This window comes from Podarcis cretensis, assembly GCF_951804945.1.
Source record: "Podarcis cretensis genome assembly, chromosome: 18".
Classification (NCBI taxonomy): domain Eukaryota; kingdom Metazoa; phylum Chordata; class Lepidosauria; order Squamata; family Lacertidae; genus Podarcis; species Podarcis cretensis.
In genome coordinates, this window is record NC_137188.1 from 9193679 (window position 1) to 9206400 (window position 12722).

A 12722-nucleotide genomic window follows, 5' to 3' on the forward strand; every position below is an offset into this window, starting at 1 on the left:
TGACCCATGGAATAATAAGAAGAACAAGAATAATAATAATTTATTATTTCTACCCCGCCCATCTGGCTGAGTTTCCCCAGCCACTCTGGGCGGCTCCAAGTGTTAAAAACAGTACAGCGTTAAATATTAAAAACTTCCCTAAACAGGGCTGCCTTCAGATGTCTTTTAAAGATAGGATAGCTGCTTATTTCCTTCACATCTGAAGGGAGGGTGTTACACAGGGTGGGCGCCACTACCGAGAAGGCCCTCTGTCTGGTTCCCTGTAACCTCACTTCTCGCAATGAGGGAACCGCCAGAAGGCCCTCGGAGCTGGACCTCAGTGTCTGGGCTGAACGATGGGGGTGGAGACGCTCCTTCAGGTATACAGGACCGAGGCTGTTTAGGGCTTTAAAGGTCAGCGCCAACACTTTGAATTGTGCTCGGAAACATACTGGGAGCCAATGCAGATCTCTCAGGACCGGTGTTATGTGGTCCCGGCGGCCGCTTCCAGTCACCAGTCTGGCTGCCGCATTCTGGATTAATTGCAGTTTCCAGGTCACCTTCAAAGGCAGCCCCACATAGAGCGTGTTGCAGTAGTCCAAGCGGGAGATAACTAGAGCATGCAGCACTCTGGCGAGACAGTCTGTGGGCAAGTAGGAATTGCAGAATTGTCCGACCTCCTGCATTGCAGGAATTTCCTCCTGAAAGATAGAGGCGTCGGAGATGGTTTTAGGGTAGGGGCTGCTGAAATTTGAAAGCCCCCAACCCGCCACTGGGGGTGTACAGTGGTGCCCCGCAAGACGAATGCCTCGCAAGACGGAAAACTCGTGAGACGAAAGAGTTTTCTGTTTTGGAGGTGCTTCGCAAAACGAATTTCCCATGGGCTTGCTTTGCAAGACAAAAATGTCTTGCGAGTTCCTGTGGGTTTTTTTTCCTCCCCCCCCCCTTTTTCTAAGCCACTAAGCCGCTTATCCGATAAGCCGATAAGCTGCTAAAAGCCGCTAATAGCGCTAATCCGCTAAGCCATCAATGGGCTTGCTTCGCAAGACGAAAAAACCGCTAGACGAAGAGACTCGCGGAACGGATTCTTTTTGACTTGCAAGGCACCACTGTTTGTGTGCTTGCAATTTTTTAAAGTTTGGAGGGGGCTGTTCTTCTGCCCCACACTCTTGACAGGGACTGCTTGGCTCTCACTTGTGGGGTTCCTCAGGGTTCTGTCCTCTCCCTCATGCTTTTCAACATCTACATGCAGCCGCTGGAAGAGATCATCAGGGGTTTGGACTGGGTGTCCATCAATATGCAGATGATACCCAGCTCTACCTCTCTTTCTAATCAGAACCAGTGAAGGCGGTGAAGGTCCTGTGTGAGTGTCGGGAGGCGGTTGGAGGATGGATGGCGGCTAACGGATTGTGGTTGAATCCTGACAAGACAGAAGGACTGTTTTGGGGGGACAGGGGTCGGGCAGGTGTGGGGGACTCCCTGGTCCTGAATGGGGTAACTGTGCCCCTGAAGGACCAGGTGTGCAGCCTGGGAGTCATTCTGGACTCACAGCTGTCCATGGAGGCACAGGTCAAATCTGTGTCCAGGGCAGCTGTTTATCAGCTGCATCTGGTACGCAGGATGAGACCTCCCTGCCCGCAGACTGTCTTTCCAGAGTGGTGTATGCTCTAGTTATCTCCCGCTTGGACTACTGCAATGTGCTCTACGTGGGGCTACCTTTGAAGGTGACCCGGAAACTACAACTAATCCAGAATGCGGCAGCTAGACTGGTGACTGGGAACGGCTGCCGAGACCATATAACACCGGTCCTCAAAGACCCGAAAGATCAGTAGCCAAGCTGGGTTCTGCACAGTCACAAAAACAAAACCGCAAAATAAATAGCAGCCATATATAGACCTCAGCGTAGCACTCAAATAGGAAGCGATGCACTCAAAACGGAGCACGTTCAGCTTCCGAAAAAAGGTTCGCAAACTGGAACTCTTACTTCCGGGTTTGCAGCGTTCGGGTTCCAAGTTTTTCGAGAACTAAGCTGTTCGGAAACCAAGGTACCACTGTATAGAAGCAGGAGAGGGCGTGGCTGACAGGAGCCCGGCTGGCCAAAAGTCACAGCTGTCTCCCACACTTGCTGTGACAAACTCCCCTCCTCCTCTTATTTCCCAAGAACCAGGAGAGGCGTGAAAAGGGTGTAGGAGAGGTTGGCTGCCCGCAGGCACAGTCTCCGATTGCTTGGCAAAAACCCTGGAGAGGAGGGCACTCAAGACTGCTGCGGGGAGGTGGGAAGCTTCGATTTCGGCAACTTGCTTCTCATGGAAGAATAGCTGCTTTGCTCATTAGGCCTGGCACTCGGCCAAGTCTGTGCAGATCGCGGTTTTTGCTAAGGGAGAGCTAACTCCAGTGTGATTTACGGCTGACTTGCTCTTTGACTCTCTCTGTGTTTCCCGCAGCCGTTCATGTCTCCACGCTTCCCGGCCGGACTGCGGCCTTCGCTGCGGATGCCAAGCCAGGTGAGACTACCCACCAAGTCCGTAGGGTTGTTGTTGTTTAGTTGTGTCCGCCTCTTCGTGACTCCCTGGACCAGAGCACGCCAGGCCCTCCTGTCTTCCACTGCCTCCCGCAGTTTGGTCAAACTCATGTTGGTCGCTTCGAGAACACTGTCCCACCATCTCTTCCTCTATCGTCCCCTTCTCCTTGTGCCCTCCATCTTTCCCAACATCAGGGTCTTTTCCAGGGAGTCTTCTCTTCTCATGAGGTGGCCAAAGTCTTGGAGCCTCAGCTTCAGGATCTGTCCTTCCAGTGAGCACTCAGGGCTGATTTCCTTCAGAATGGAGAGGTTGGATCTTCTTGCAGTCCATGGGACTCTCAAGAGTCTCCTCCAGCACCAGAATTCAAAAGCATCCATTCTTCGGTGATCTGGGGCAGCATCTGCAAAACCTTTCCTTTGAGTAGTGGCGGAAATGATCTCCCTGGCTGACGATGCTGTGGATTTCTTTTAACACGGCAACCCCGGGATTGTCTTCAAGAGAGGCAGTGCGGTTTAGTGGTTAGAGTGCCGGCCTTGGATCCGGGAGAGACCAGGGTTCGAAACACACACACACCCAATTCAGCCAGGAAGCTGACTTGGAGATCAGTCATTATCTCTCAGCTTAGCCTACCTTGCAAGACTGTTGTTGGAATTCAGTGAAGGGGGGGCAGTAACTTGAAGGAAAAAAGAGTGAGATAGAAATGTAGACCTGTTTAATAATAATAATAATAATAATAATAATAATAATAATAATAATAATTATTTATTATTTATACCCCACCCATCTGGCTGAGTTTCCCCAGCCACTCTGGGCAGCTCCCAATCAAGTGTTAAAAACAGTACAGCATTAAAAATTAAAATATTAAAAACTTCCCTGAACTTTCAATATGTCTACTCTGAGTAGGACTAGAATTGGAATACCACCACCCTCGTTTCCCAAAACAACACCCCAACAATTTGCCTGGTTGCTCCCCACCTCTGGACAAATGGAATATTTCATTTCCTATACCTGACAGCTCCTCATTTTTAAATTTTCACATTATCTCCACTTGCCTTTCTGATATATTTTCTTCCATCTCCCCCTCCTTTTATTTTCTTTATGTATATATCATTTGTCCTGCATGTATGTTGAACATTTGGGTGCTGTTGCCCATGAGATTTTCGGATCTCACCCAGGCTAGCTTAATCTGTTTTCGTTTAAACTTTTCGAAAGTTTTACTTTATAGCTGTTAATATTTCCTGTTGAGAATTTTATTGTCTCTGTCTTTTTTTCTTTTGATAAACTGCTTTGGGGGTTGTCGTCGTTCTTGTTTTAACAACCAGGTGATATATGAATTTTATGAAATGACATCAATTAAAATAGATCTCTGTAGCACATGCGTCTAATCCCAACATGTGAGATAGGTAACGTGATTCTTAATCCACCCATCTATCCAATTGATGTAGTTTGTAAAATATATACACCACTTGTGTGTATTTGGGGAAACCCAACAACCCTAGGGACGCGGGTGGCGCTGTAGGTTAAACCACAGAGCCTAGGACTTGTCGATCAGAAGGTCAGCGGTTCGAATCCCCGCAACGGGGTGAGCTCCCGTTGCTCGGTCCCTGCTCCTGCCAACCTAGCAGTTCAAAAGCACACCGGCACAAGTAGATAAATAGGTACCGCTCCGGCAGGAAGGTAAACGGCATTTCCGTGTGCTGCTCTGGTTTGCCAGAAGTGACTTAGTCCTGCTGGCCACATGACCCGGAAGCTGTACGCCGGCTCCCTCGGCCAGTAAAGCTAGATGAGCACCACAACCCCAGAGTCGGTCACGACTGGACCTCATGGTCAGGGGTCCCTTTATCTTCAACAACCCCAAAGGGGTTTACGAAAGGAAAAAAGCAATGAAATTATCAGACCAAAAACAAAACAAAAACCAACAGCACACGGTTAAAAACAAGTATTTAAAACATTTTTTAAAAACCAGAAGATTGGAAAATGTTTATTGAATATGTGGGTGAAAACTCTGCACGTTTGAAAACATTGGCAACATTGAGATAAATTCAACAGCGTAAATAAGTTTTGATGGATGTAACCATGGGTCACTGAATGGTTTACTTTGAGCAAAATATGCAGGGATTTGTGTAAAACGAACCATGGGAAAAGAAGGGAAGTTGTTGATATTTTAAGGTTGTTTAAATGAACATAAAACAGAAAAAAATTACCGTATTTTTCGCCCTATAGGACGCACTTTTCCCCCTCCAAAAATGAAGGGGAAATGTGTGTGCGTCCTATGGGGCGAATGCAGGCTTTCGCTGAAGCCTGGAGAGCGAGAGGGGTCGGTGCACACTGACTCCTCTCACTCTCCAGGCTTCAGGAAGCTATCCGCAAGCCTTGCAAGCCGGGCGGGAGTTCCCGCCGGGCTCCCCAGGCTTGCGGATAGCAGCGTGTTCTGGGGGCTGAGGTCAGGGGAAGCTTGGGCTTCCCCCGCGCCTGGGGGGAAATATTTTTTTTTTCTTTATTCCCCCCCCCAAAAAAAAAACCTAGGTGCGCCCTATAGGGCGGAAAAATATGGTGATTAAAAAAACACATTGAGAGGAAAGCTATATGGTTAAGCTCTTACTTGCTGTGATAGCTTTTCTACTTCCCTGGACAATTTTTTGTGCAAAAGTAAATAAAATGTGAAAAAAATTAAAAACATATAAAACATTTTTTAAAAAAGCAAACAAAATCAAGATTAATTAAGACCCATGTCGACTTTCAACGTGGTGTTGCCTAAACAAAGATGTTTCAAGCAGACGCCAAAAGGAAAACAGCAACGGCCTGGGGTCAAGTGGCAGGGAGTTCCAAAGTTAAAGACAGGTTTATGTGCTCAGATTCATTGCTCTTGCGTTTCCTCCAATAGCCACCGGGGGGTGTGCCTGGACCTCATCCTCCCATGTCCAGCGCGATGGACCCCGGGTCATGGGTGCAAGGTGAGTTGTGGGGTCGGGGGGCGACAAGGTTCACCTGGCAAAATGGGTGGGGGGGCTGTGGAGGAAGCTGGTTTTTGTCCCCGAGTCGGGCTCAGTGAAGTTGGTTTCCCCCTGTCCCCAACTTCCTGGGGAGTGGCGGCATTCCATGGGTCTGCGCAAAAGATCCTCCGCAGAAGTTTGCCTTCTGCATGCCAAGCAAGATTCAGGGCCCTCACTGCAAAAACAGACCCAATATTTATTAAAGGTAAAGGGACCGACCCATGACCATTAGGTCCAGTCATGACCGACTCTGGGGTTGCGGCGCTCATCTCGCTTTATTGGCCGAGGGAGCCTGCGTACAGCTTCCGGGTCATGTGGCCAGCAGGGCTAAGCCGCTTCTGGCAAACCAGAGCAGCGCACGGAAACGCCGTTTACCTTCCCGGTGGAGCGGTACCTATTTATCTACTTGCACTTTGACATACACAGAGCCTAGGACTTGCCGATCAGAAAGTCGGCGGTTCGAATCCCCGTGACGGGGTAAGCTCCCGTTGCTCGGTCCCTGCTCCTACCAACCTAGCTGTTCAAAAGCACACCAGCACAAGTAGACTCCCGGCTCCGGCGGGAAGGTAAACAGCGTTTCCGTGCGCTGCTCTGGTTCGCCAGAAGCGGCTTAGTCCTGCTGGCCACATGACCCGGAAGCTGGACGCCGGCTCCCTCGGCCAGTAAAGCGAGATGAGTGCCGCAACCCCAGAGTCGGCCACGACTGGACCTAACGGTGAGGGGTCCCTTTACCTTTACCTCGGATTGCGCTATTTGAGGTTGTGCACCGTGCCGAACCCAGAAGTACTGGAACAGGTTACTTCCGGGTTTGGGCGCTTGCGCATGCACAGAAGCACTAAATCGCGCTTTGCGCATGCACAGAAGCGCCGAATTGCAACCCGCGCATGCGCAGACGCGGCGCTGCGGGTTGCAGACGTGGATCCTGCACGGATCACGTTTGCAACCCGAGCGTCCGCTGTACTGTTAAAACGGAAAGGGGTCAAACCATCACAGGTGTTGGAATTTTGGGAAGTTGCGTATTTACAATGGAATGGTCTCAGGGGTATGGGGTGCACATTTTTATTCTTGTTTATCTATGATGATTACTTTGTCGAAATAAAATAATAATAATAATAATAGAAAACAAATACCCAAAAAAACAGACCCAAGCTTATGGATCTCATGAGGTTAGCAAGCAGGTTCTGTGTCGCTGCCTTAAGCGTCTTCTTGTTCTTTCTCTTCTCTCCTCCTCACCAGGGCACCCCTCCGTGGGTCCAATGCAGCGCATGAGCCCCCCACGTGGCCTGACAGGGATGGCCCCACAGGTGAGCGCCCCCAAACTAACGCCCGGGGTCACCAAATGCCCAGAATTCGCATTGAGGTTCCTGGGTCCCTTCGAAGGTGTTGCAGACTGGTTGGGTGCAGGGGGACGGTCCTAGGAACCAGATTGCGGGACCCCCCAAGGGAAGGAGGCTCAGAGGCCGGGGATTGGTGGTGGGACGACGACGAGTGGTTAGAGGGAGAAGACTGGGAGGAGGAGGTGTCAGAAGCTGGAGAGGCAACAGGGCTTAGTGAGCGGGGAGAGTCTGTGCCAGAGAGCAGTTCAGAACTGGAGGCTGAAGCAGCAGAGGAAGGTGGCCAAGGGAACAGAGATGAAGAGTCCCGGGTGTCTTCTTCTGCTGCAACCAGCTGCCCTCCCTTCTGGTTCTCCCAGAATCAGGAGCATAGCTGTCAACTTACAGATTTGAAAATAAGGGACCAGCAGCCTCAAAAATAAGGGATCAGCAGTCAAAATAAGGGATTTTGGCTTAGCTTATACAGAAATCCGCCACTCCTGGAGCCATGCTGCTTTGGCTGCCACTGACTGTGTTTTGCAGGGGGTTGGACTAGATGATCCTAAGGGTCTACAACTCCCACCAAAGAAGAGTGGCAGACAAAACTGATGAACGACGTCAAGATGGCAAAGCTTACAGGCATAATTGGAAACCAGGAAGAGACCTCTTTAATAAAGAATGGGGAAAGTTTATCATTTAGTTGAAAAGTTATTGTCAAGTGTTACATACACTGGTAGGATGGACAGAAAACTTGTAGTAAAAACTTGAACTACGGGTGGACAAATGATTTATAAAAATAGAGTTATGAAAGGGATGCAGAGGGGGAAATCACTACATTAAGATGCTGCACTGGTTGGAGGGGATGCTAAGCAGCACGTCGGGGCTGCCGTCGTCCTGGCGCGAGGAGTTCCATCGGCCCTTCCCCGCCTGAGAGGGAGGGAGAGAGACTCTCGCCCATGCCGCCCGTGAGCCCTGCATGAGGCGGTTGCGGCACCGCGGCGGCCGCTGAAGCGCCGCCCTTCTGCGTCCCTCCCCATCCCCTCCTCTTCCTCCTCCCTCAGGCCGCCTCCTCAGCCGCTGCCGCCGCCTCCGGCTTCCCCTGGCAGCGCGGCAGAAGTCTCGCAAGAGAGGGACTGCCCGCCCGCCCGCCGCCACCCATCTCCTCACGACGCGCCCCTGAGGGGGAAAAGGGAGAGACAGAGACGCGGCAGCTCGTGCGCTCTCTCTCTCTCGCGGCGGAGGACCCCGAGCCGCTGCTTCCCTCCTGAGCCGGGCGAGCATGAAACCCGGGAAATTTAAGGGACATCATCAATAAGGGACAGCAGCGGGAAACGGCGCTGGGATAAGGGAGTTTCCCGCCAAATAAGGGACGGTTGACAGCTATGACCAGGAGAGGCATGAAAAGGGCGTAGGGGAGGTTGGCTTTCTGCAGGCATAGTCTCTGATTGCTTGAGGAAAGACCCAGGAGAGGAGGAGATTTAGGCCAGGGGTCAGCAAACTTTTTCAGCAGGGGGCTGGTCCACCGTCCCTCAGACCTTGTGGAAGGCCAGACTATATTTTGAGGGGGCAAATGAACGAATTCCTATGCCCCACAAGCAACCCAGAGATGCATTTGAAATCAAAGGGCACATTCTACTCATGTAAAAACACACTGATTCCTGGACCGTCTGCAGGCCGGATTTAGAAGGCAATTGGGCCGGATCAGGCCCCAGGGCCTTAGTTTGCCTACCCGTGATTTAGGCAGTTGTCATGGACTGGTTAGATGCAGAAGAGGAAATGGCTGGGGAACCCCCAAGGGAACCCCCAGGGGAAGAAGGCTCAGAGCCCGGGGTGGAAGGGTGGAACAATGATGAGCAGTCAGAGGGAGAAGAGGGATCAGACTGGGAGAAGCAGTCAGAAGTGTTTTGCCCTTCTGCAACCAGCCGCCCTGGCTTCTGGTCTCCCAGAACCAGGAGAGGTGTGAAAAGGGCAGCGGAGAGGTTGGTCACACGCCGGCACAGTCTCAGATTGCTGCGTGTGACCTCAGAAACTAGTATTATTTTGATAGGTCTTCTTTCTTCCTTAAACACTCATTATGCCCCACGTTGGGGGCGAGATTTTAAGGGACACAGGTGGCGCTGTGGGTTAAACCATAGAGCCTAGGACTTGCCGATCAGAAGGTCGGCCGTTCGAATCCTCGCAACGGGGTGAGCTCCCGTTGCTCGGTCCCTGCTCCCGCCAACCTAGCAGTTCGAAAACACATCAAAGTGCAAGTAGATAAATAGGTACCGCTCCGGCGGGAAGGTAAACGGCATTTCCATGTGCTGCTCTGGTTCGCCAGAAGCGTCTTAGTCATGCTGGCCACATGACCCGGAAGCTGTACGCCCGCTCCCTCGGCCAGTAAAGCGAGATGAGCGCTGCAACCCCAGAGTCAGCCACGACTGGACCTAATGATCAGGGGTCCCTTTACCCTTTACCTTTATGTCCTCTTAGTTTTGCAGTCAATTTCAGCATAGTCCCATGAGTTTCGTAAGCCATTCCTTCTCCGTTGGTAACCTTTCCGCTTCTCTGCATAGAAAGTTCTGGCTGCTGTTGTCCTGTACATAAATAAACTCAGCTGTCCCGGAACCTCTGTCCAAATTATTCCTAGCAAAAAGGCTTTGGGTATTAGGGGAGGGGTTGCCAATTTAAACACCCTTTCCCATTCATTATACATCATTTCCCGAAAGCCCTTCGCCTTGTCCCAGGAACACACCTCTTTTCTTACCCTCCAGAGTTACGGTGCTGTGATGAGACCCCCACATGGATCCTTTGCAGGTCCTGGCATGCCGGCGATGAGCACGTAAGGAACCCTCCAGGTTGCTTTCCTTTTTGGGGAGGGGGTAGACAGCAGGAAACTGGAAGCTCCTGCAGCCATTCGGAAGCCCTGGCAGACGTTCAGGTTCCAAATAATGTTTGCAAACCGGAACAGTCACTTCCGGGTTTGCGGCGTTCTCCCGAGTTCCAAGACTGTATAATAAATACTGTATTTTTTGCTCTATAAGACTAACTTTTTTCCTCCTAAAAAGTAAGGGGAAATGTGTGTATGTCTTATGGCGTGAATGCAGGCTGCACAGCTATCCCAGAAGCCAGAACAGCAAGAGGGATTCCTTCCTTCACTGTGCAGCGATCCCTCTTGTTGTTCTGGCTTCTGAGATTCAGAATATTTGTTTTCTTGTTTTCCTCCTCCAAAAACTAGGTGCGTCTTGTGGTCTGGTGCGTCTTATAGAGCGAAAAATACAGTAAATGTTCAGGCTGGCATTGCAACAGTCGCTCGAGGCTCAGGTGGCCTAGCTACGCCCCTATCTGAACAGGGATAGCCTAAGTACTGTCATCTATGCTCTGGTAACCTCAAGGTTAGATTACTGCAATGCGTTATACGTAGGGCTGCTTCTGAAGACTGTTCAGAAACTTCAGCCAGTGCCGAATTCGGCGGCCGGCTCACTCTACGGGTGGCAAGACGGTTTGAGCACATTGCACTGATCCCGGTCCGACTGCACTGGCTACCAATTAGTTTCCGGGCCCAATTCAAAGTGCTGGTTCTGACCTATAAAGCCTTAAATGACACAGGACCGCAATACCTCAAGGACTGCCTCTTTTCTTTCTGATTGACATCCTATGCCCTTTTAAAATCTGGGGAGGGGGCTGTTGGGTTGTTTTTATTTTTATTTTTATTATATGGGACGCGGGTGGCGCTGTGGGTTAAACCACAGAGCCTAGGACTTGCCGATCAGAAGGTCGGCGGTTCGAATCCCTGCAATGACGGGGTGAGCTCCCGTTGCTCGGTCCCAGCTCCTGCCAACCTAGCAGTTCGAAAGCACGTCAAAGTGCAAGTAGATAAATAGGTACCGCTCAGGCGGGAAGGTAAACGGCGTTTCTGTGCGCTGCTCTGGTTCGCCAGAAGCGGCTTGGTCCTGCTGGCCACATGACCCGGAAGCTGTACGCCGGCTCCCTCAGCCAGTAAAGCGAGATGAGCGCCGCAACCCCAGAGTCAGTCACGACTGGACCTAATGGTCAGCGGTCCCTTTACCTTTATTCTATTCAAAGCGGCTCGCGGACGACAATAGAACATCGCAAATGCAGCCTAAATGCAAAGTCGAATGCTCTGAACAAGCCGAGAAACAATCAACTGTCCAAGCTGCTTCCAAAAAAATGATAAAAGGATCAATAGAATATGTCAATGTATGTATTCTCTCTCTCTTTTCTTTTTTGCAGAGGTCCTGGTGTGCGAAGCCCCTGGCCAAATATGAATGCAAATTCGGTAACTTAAAAAAAAAAAATTAGAAACCCACCCCTGCCATAAAATTTTGAACTGCAGGATTTGTCCACTCTACTTGAACCCCACTTCCTAAGACCTCACCAGTGTGATTTCTCCTTACAGAGAAAGGCTTCTTTACATGTTAAACTGAACCCTCATGCGTGTTCTCTCCACGGACATGTATATGGGTGTTTGCACGAAAACTGTACCCTATCCAGCTGCACAAATATAGGGCAGGGGACACATGGCTGGCCAGCAGTACGTGCAAAAAGGATCTAAAGGGTCTTGGTGGACCACAAACTTCACATCAGCCCTCAGTGTGATGCAGCAGCAAAAAAATGCTAACGCTATTCACAGAAGTCTAGTGTCTAGAATCGGGTCAGCAAACTTTTTCAGCAGGGGGCCGGTCCACTGTCCCTCAGACCTTGTGGGGGGCCGGACTATATTTTGAAAAAAAAAGAATAATGAATGAGTTCCTATGCCCCACAAATAACCCAGAGATGCATTTTAAATCAAAGGACACATTCTACTCATGTCAAAACACCAAGCAGGCCCCACAAATAACCCAGAGATGCATTTTAAATAAAAGCACACATTCTACTCATGTGAAAACACCAGGCAGGCCCCACAAATAACCCAGAGATGCATTTTAAATAAAAGCACACATTCTACTCATGTGAAAACACCAGGCAGGCCCCACAAATAACCCAGAGATGCATTTTAAATAAAAGCACACATTCTAATCATGTAAAAACACCAAGCAGGCCCCACAAATAACCCAGAGATGCATTTTAAATCAAAGGACACGTTCTACTCATGTAAAAGCACGCTGATTCCCGGACCATCCGCAGGGCAGATTTAGAAGATGATTGGACCAGATCCAGCCCCCGGGCCTTAGTTTCCCTATCCATGGTCTGGATCGGTGTTGGCAACTTAAGGTCCGGGGGTCTAGATCGAAGGAAGTCATAGTCCTGCTCTATTCTGTCTTGGTCAGACCACACCTGGAATAGTGTCCAATTCTGGGCACCACAATTTAAGAAGGATATTGACAAGCTGGAAGGTGTCAATTGGAGGGCAACCAAGATGATCAAGGCTTTGGAAACCAAGCCTGATGAGGAATGGTTGAAGGAGTTGGGAATGTTTAAGCCTGGAAATGAGGAGACTGAGAGGAGATAGGAGAGCCATCTTCAAATATCTAAAGGGAGATGGAGCGATCTTATTTTCTGTTGCAACAGAGGGCAGGATAAGCAAAATACAATGGTACCTCGGGTTACATACGCTTCAGGTTACAGACTCCGCTATCCCAGAAATAATACCTCAGGTTAAGAACTTTGCTTCAGGATGAGAACAGAAATCGTGCTCCAGCAGCGGGAGGCCCCATCAGCTAAAGTGGTGCTTCAGGTTAAGAACAGTTTCAGGTTAAGAACGGACCTCCGGAACGAATTAAGTACTTAACCCGAGGTACCACTGTACATCCCTCTCTGTCTGGTTTCTTTCAGGTCCCGTATTCCTCCTCGTCTCCAGGCAGCTATGGGGTGAGTTTCCCGTGGGGTGGCGTGAGAATCTGGGGGCGCTGAGACCCCCCTTGCAAGGGTTGTTCGAGTTTCGGTGCAGGGAGAGTCTGTGTGGGGAGGCCGAC

The 12722-nt window shown here is 50.2% G+C and overlaps 1 protein-coding gene across 1 annotated transcript in view; it reads left to right on the forward strand.

Moving 5' to 3' along the window:
• Positions 1-12722, forward strand: part of SSBP4 (single stranded DNA binding protein 4) — a 38709-nt gene that overhangs the window by 19689 nt on the left and 6298 nt on the right. Inside the window, exons 7-12 of the mRNA XM_079960778.1 lie at positions 2424-2483; positions 5386-5455; positions 6731-6798; positions 9561-9628; positions 11041-11086; positions 12583-12618. Coding sequence (XP_079816904.1) covers positions 2424-2483; positions 5386-5455; positions 6731-6798; positions 9561-9628; positions 11041-11086; positions 12583-12618 — 348 coding nt within the window. The remainder of the gene's footprint in view (positions 1-2423; positions 2484-5385; positions 5456-6730; positions 6799-9560; positions 9629-11040; positions 11087-12582; positions 12619-12722) is intronic.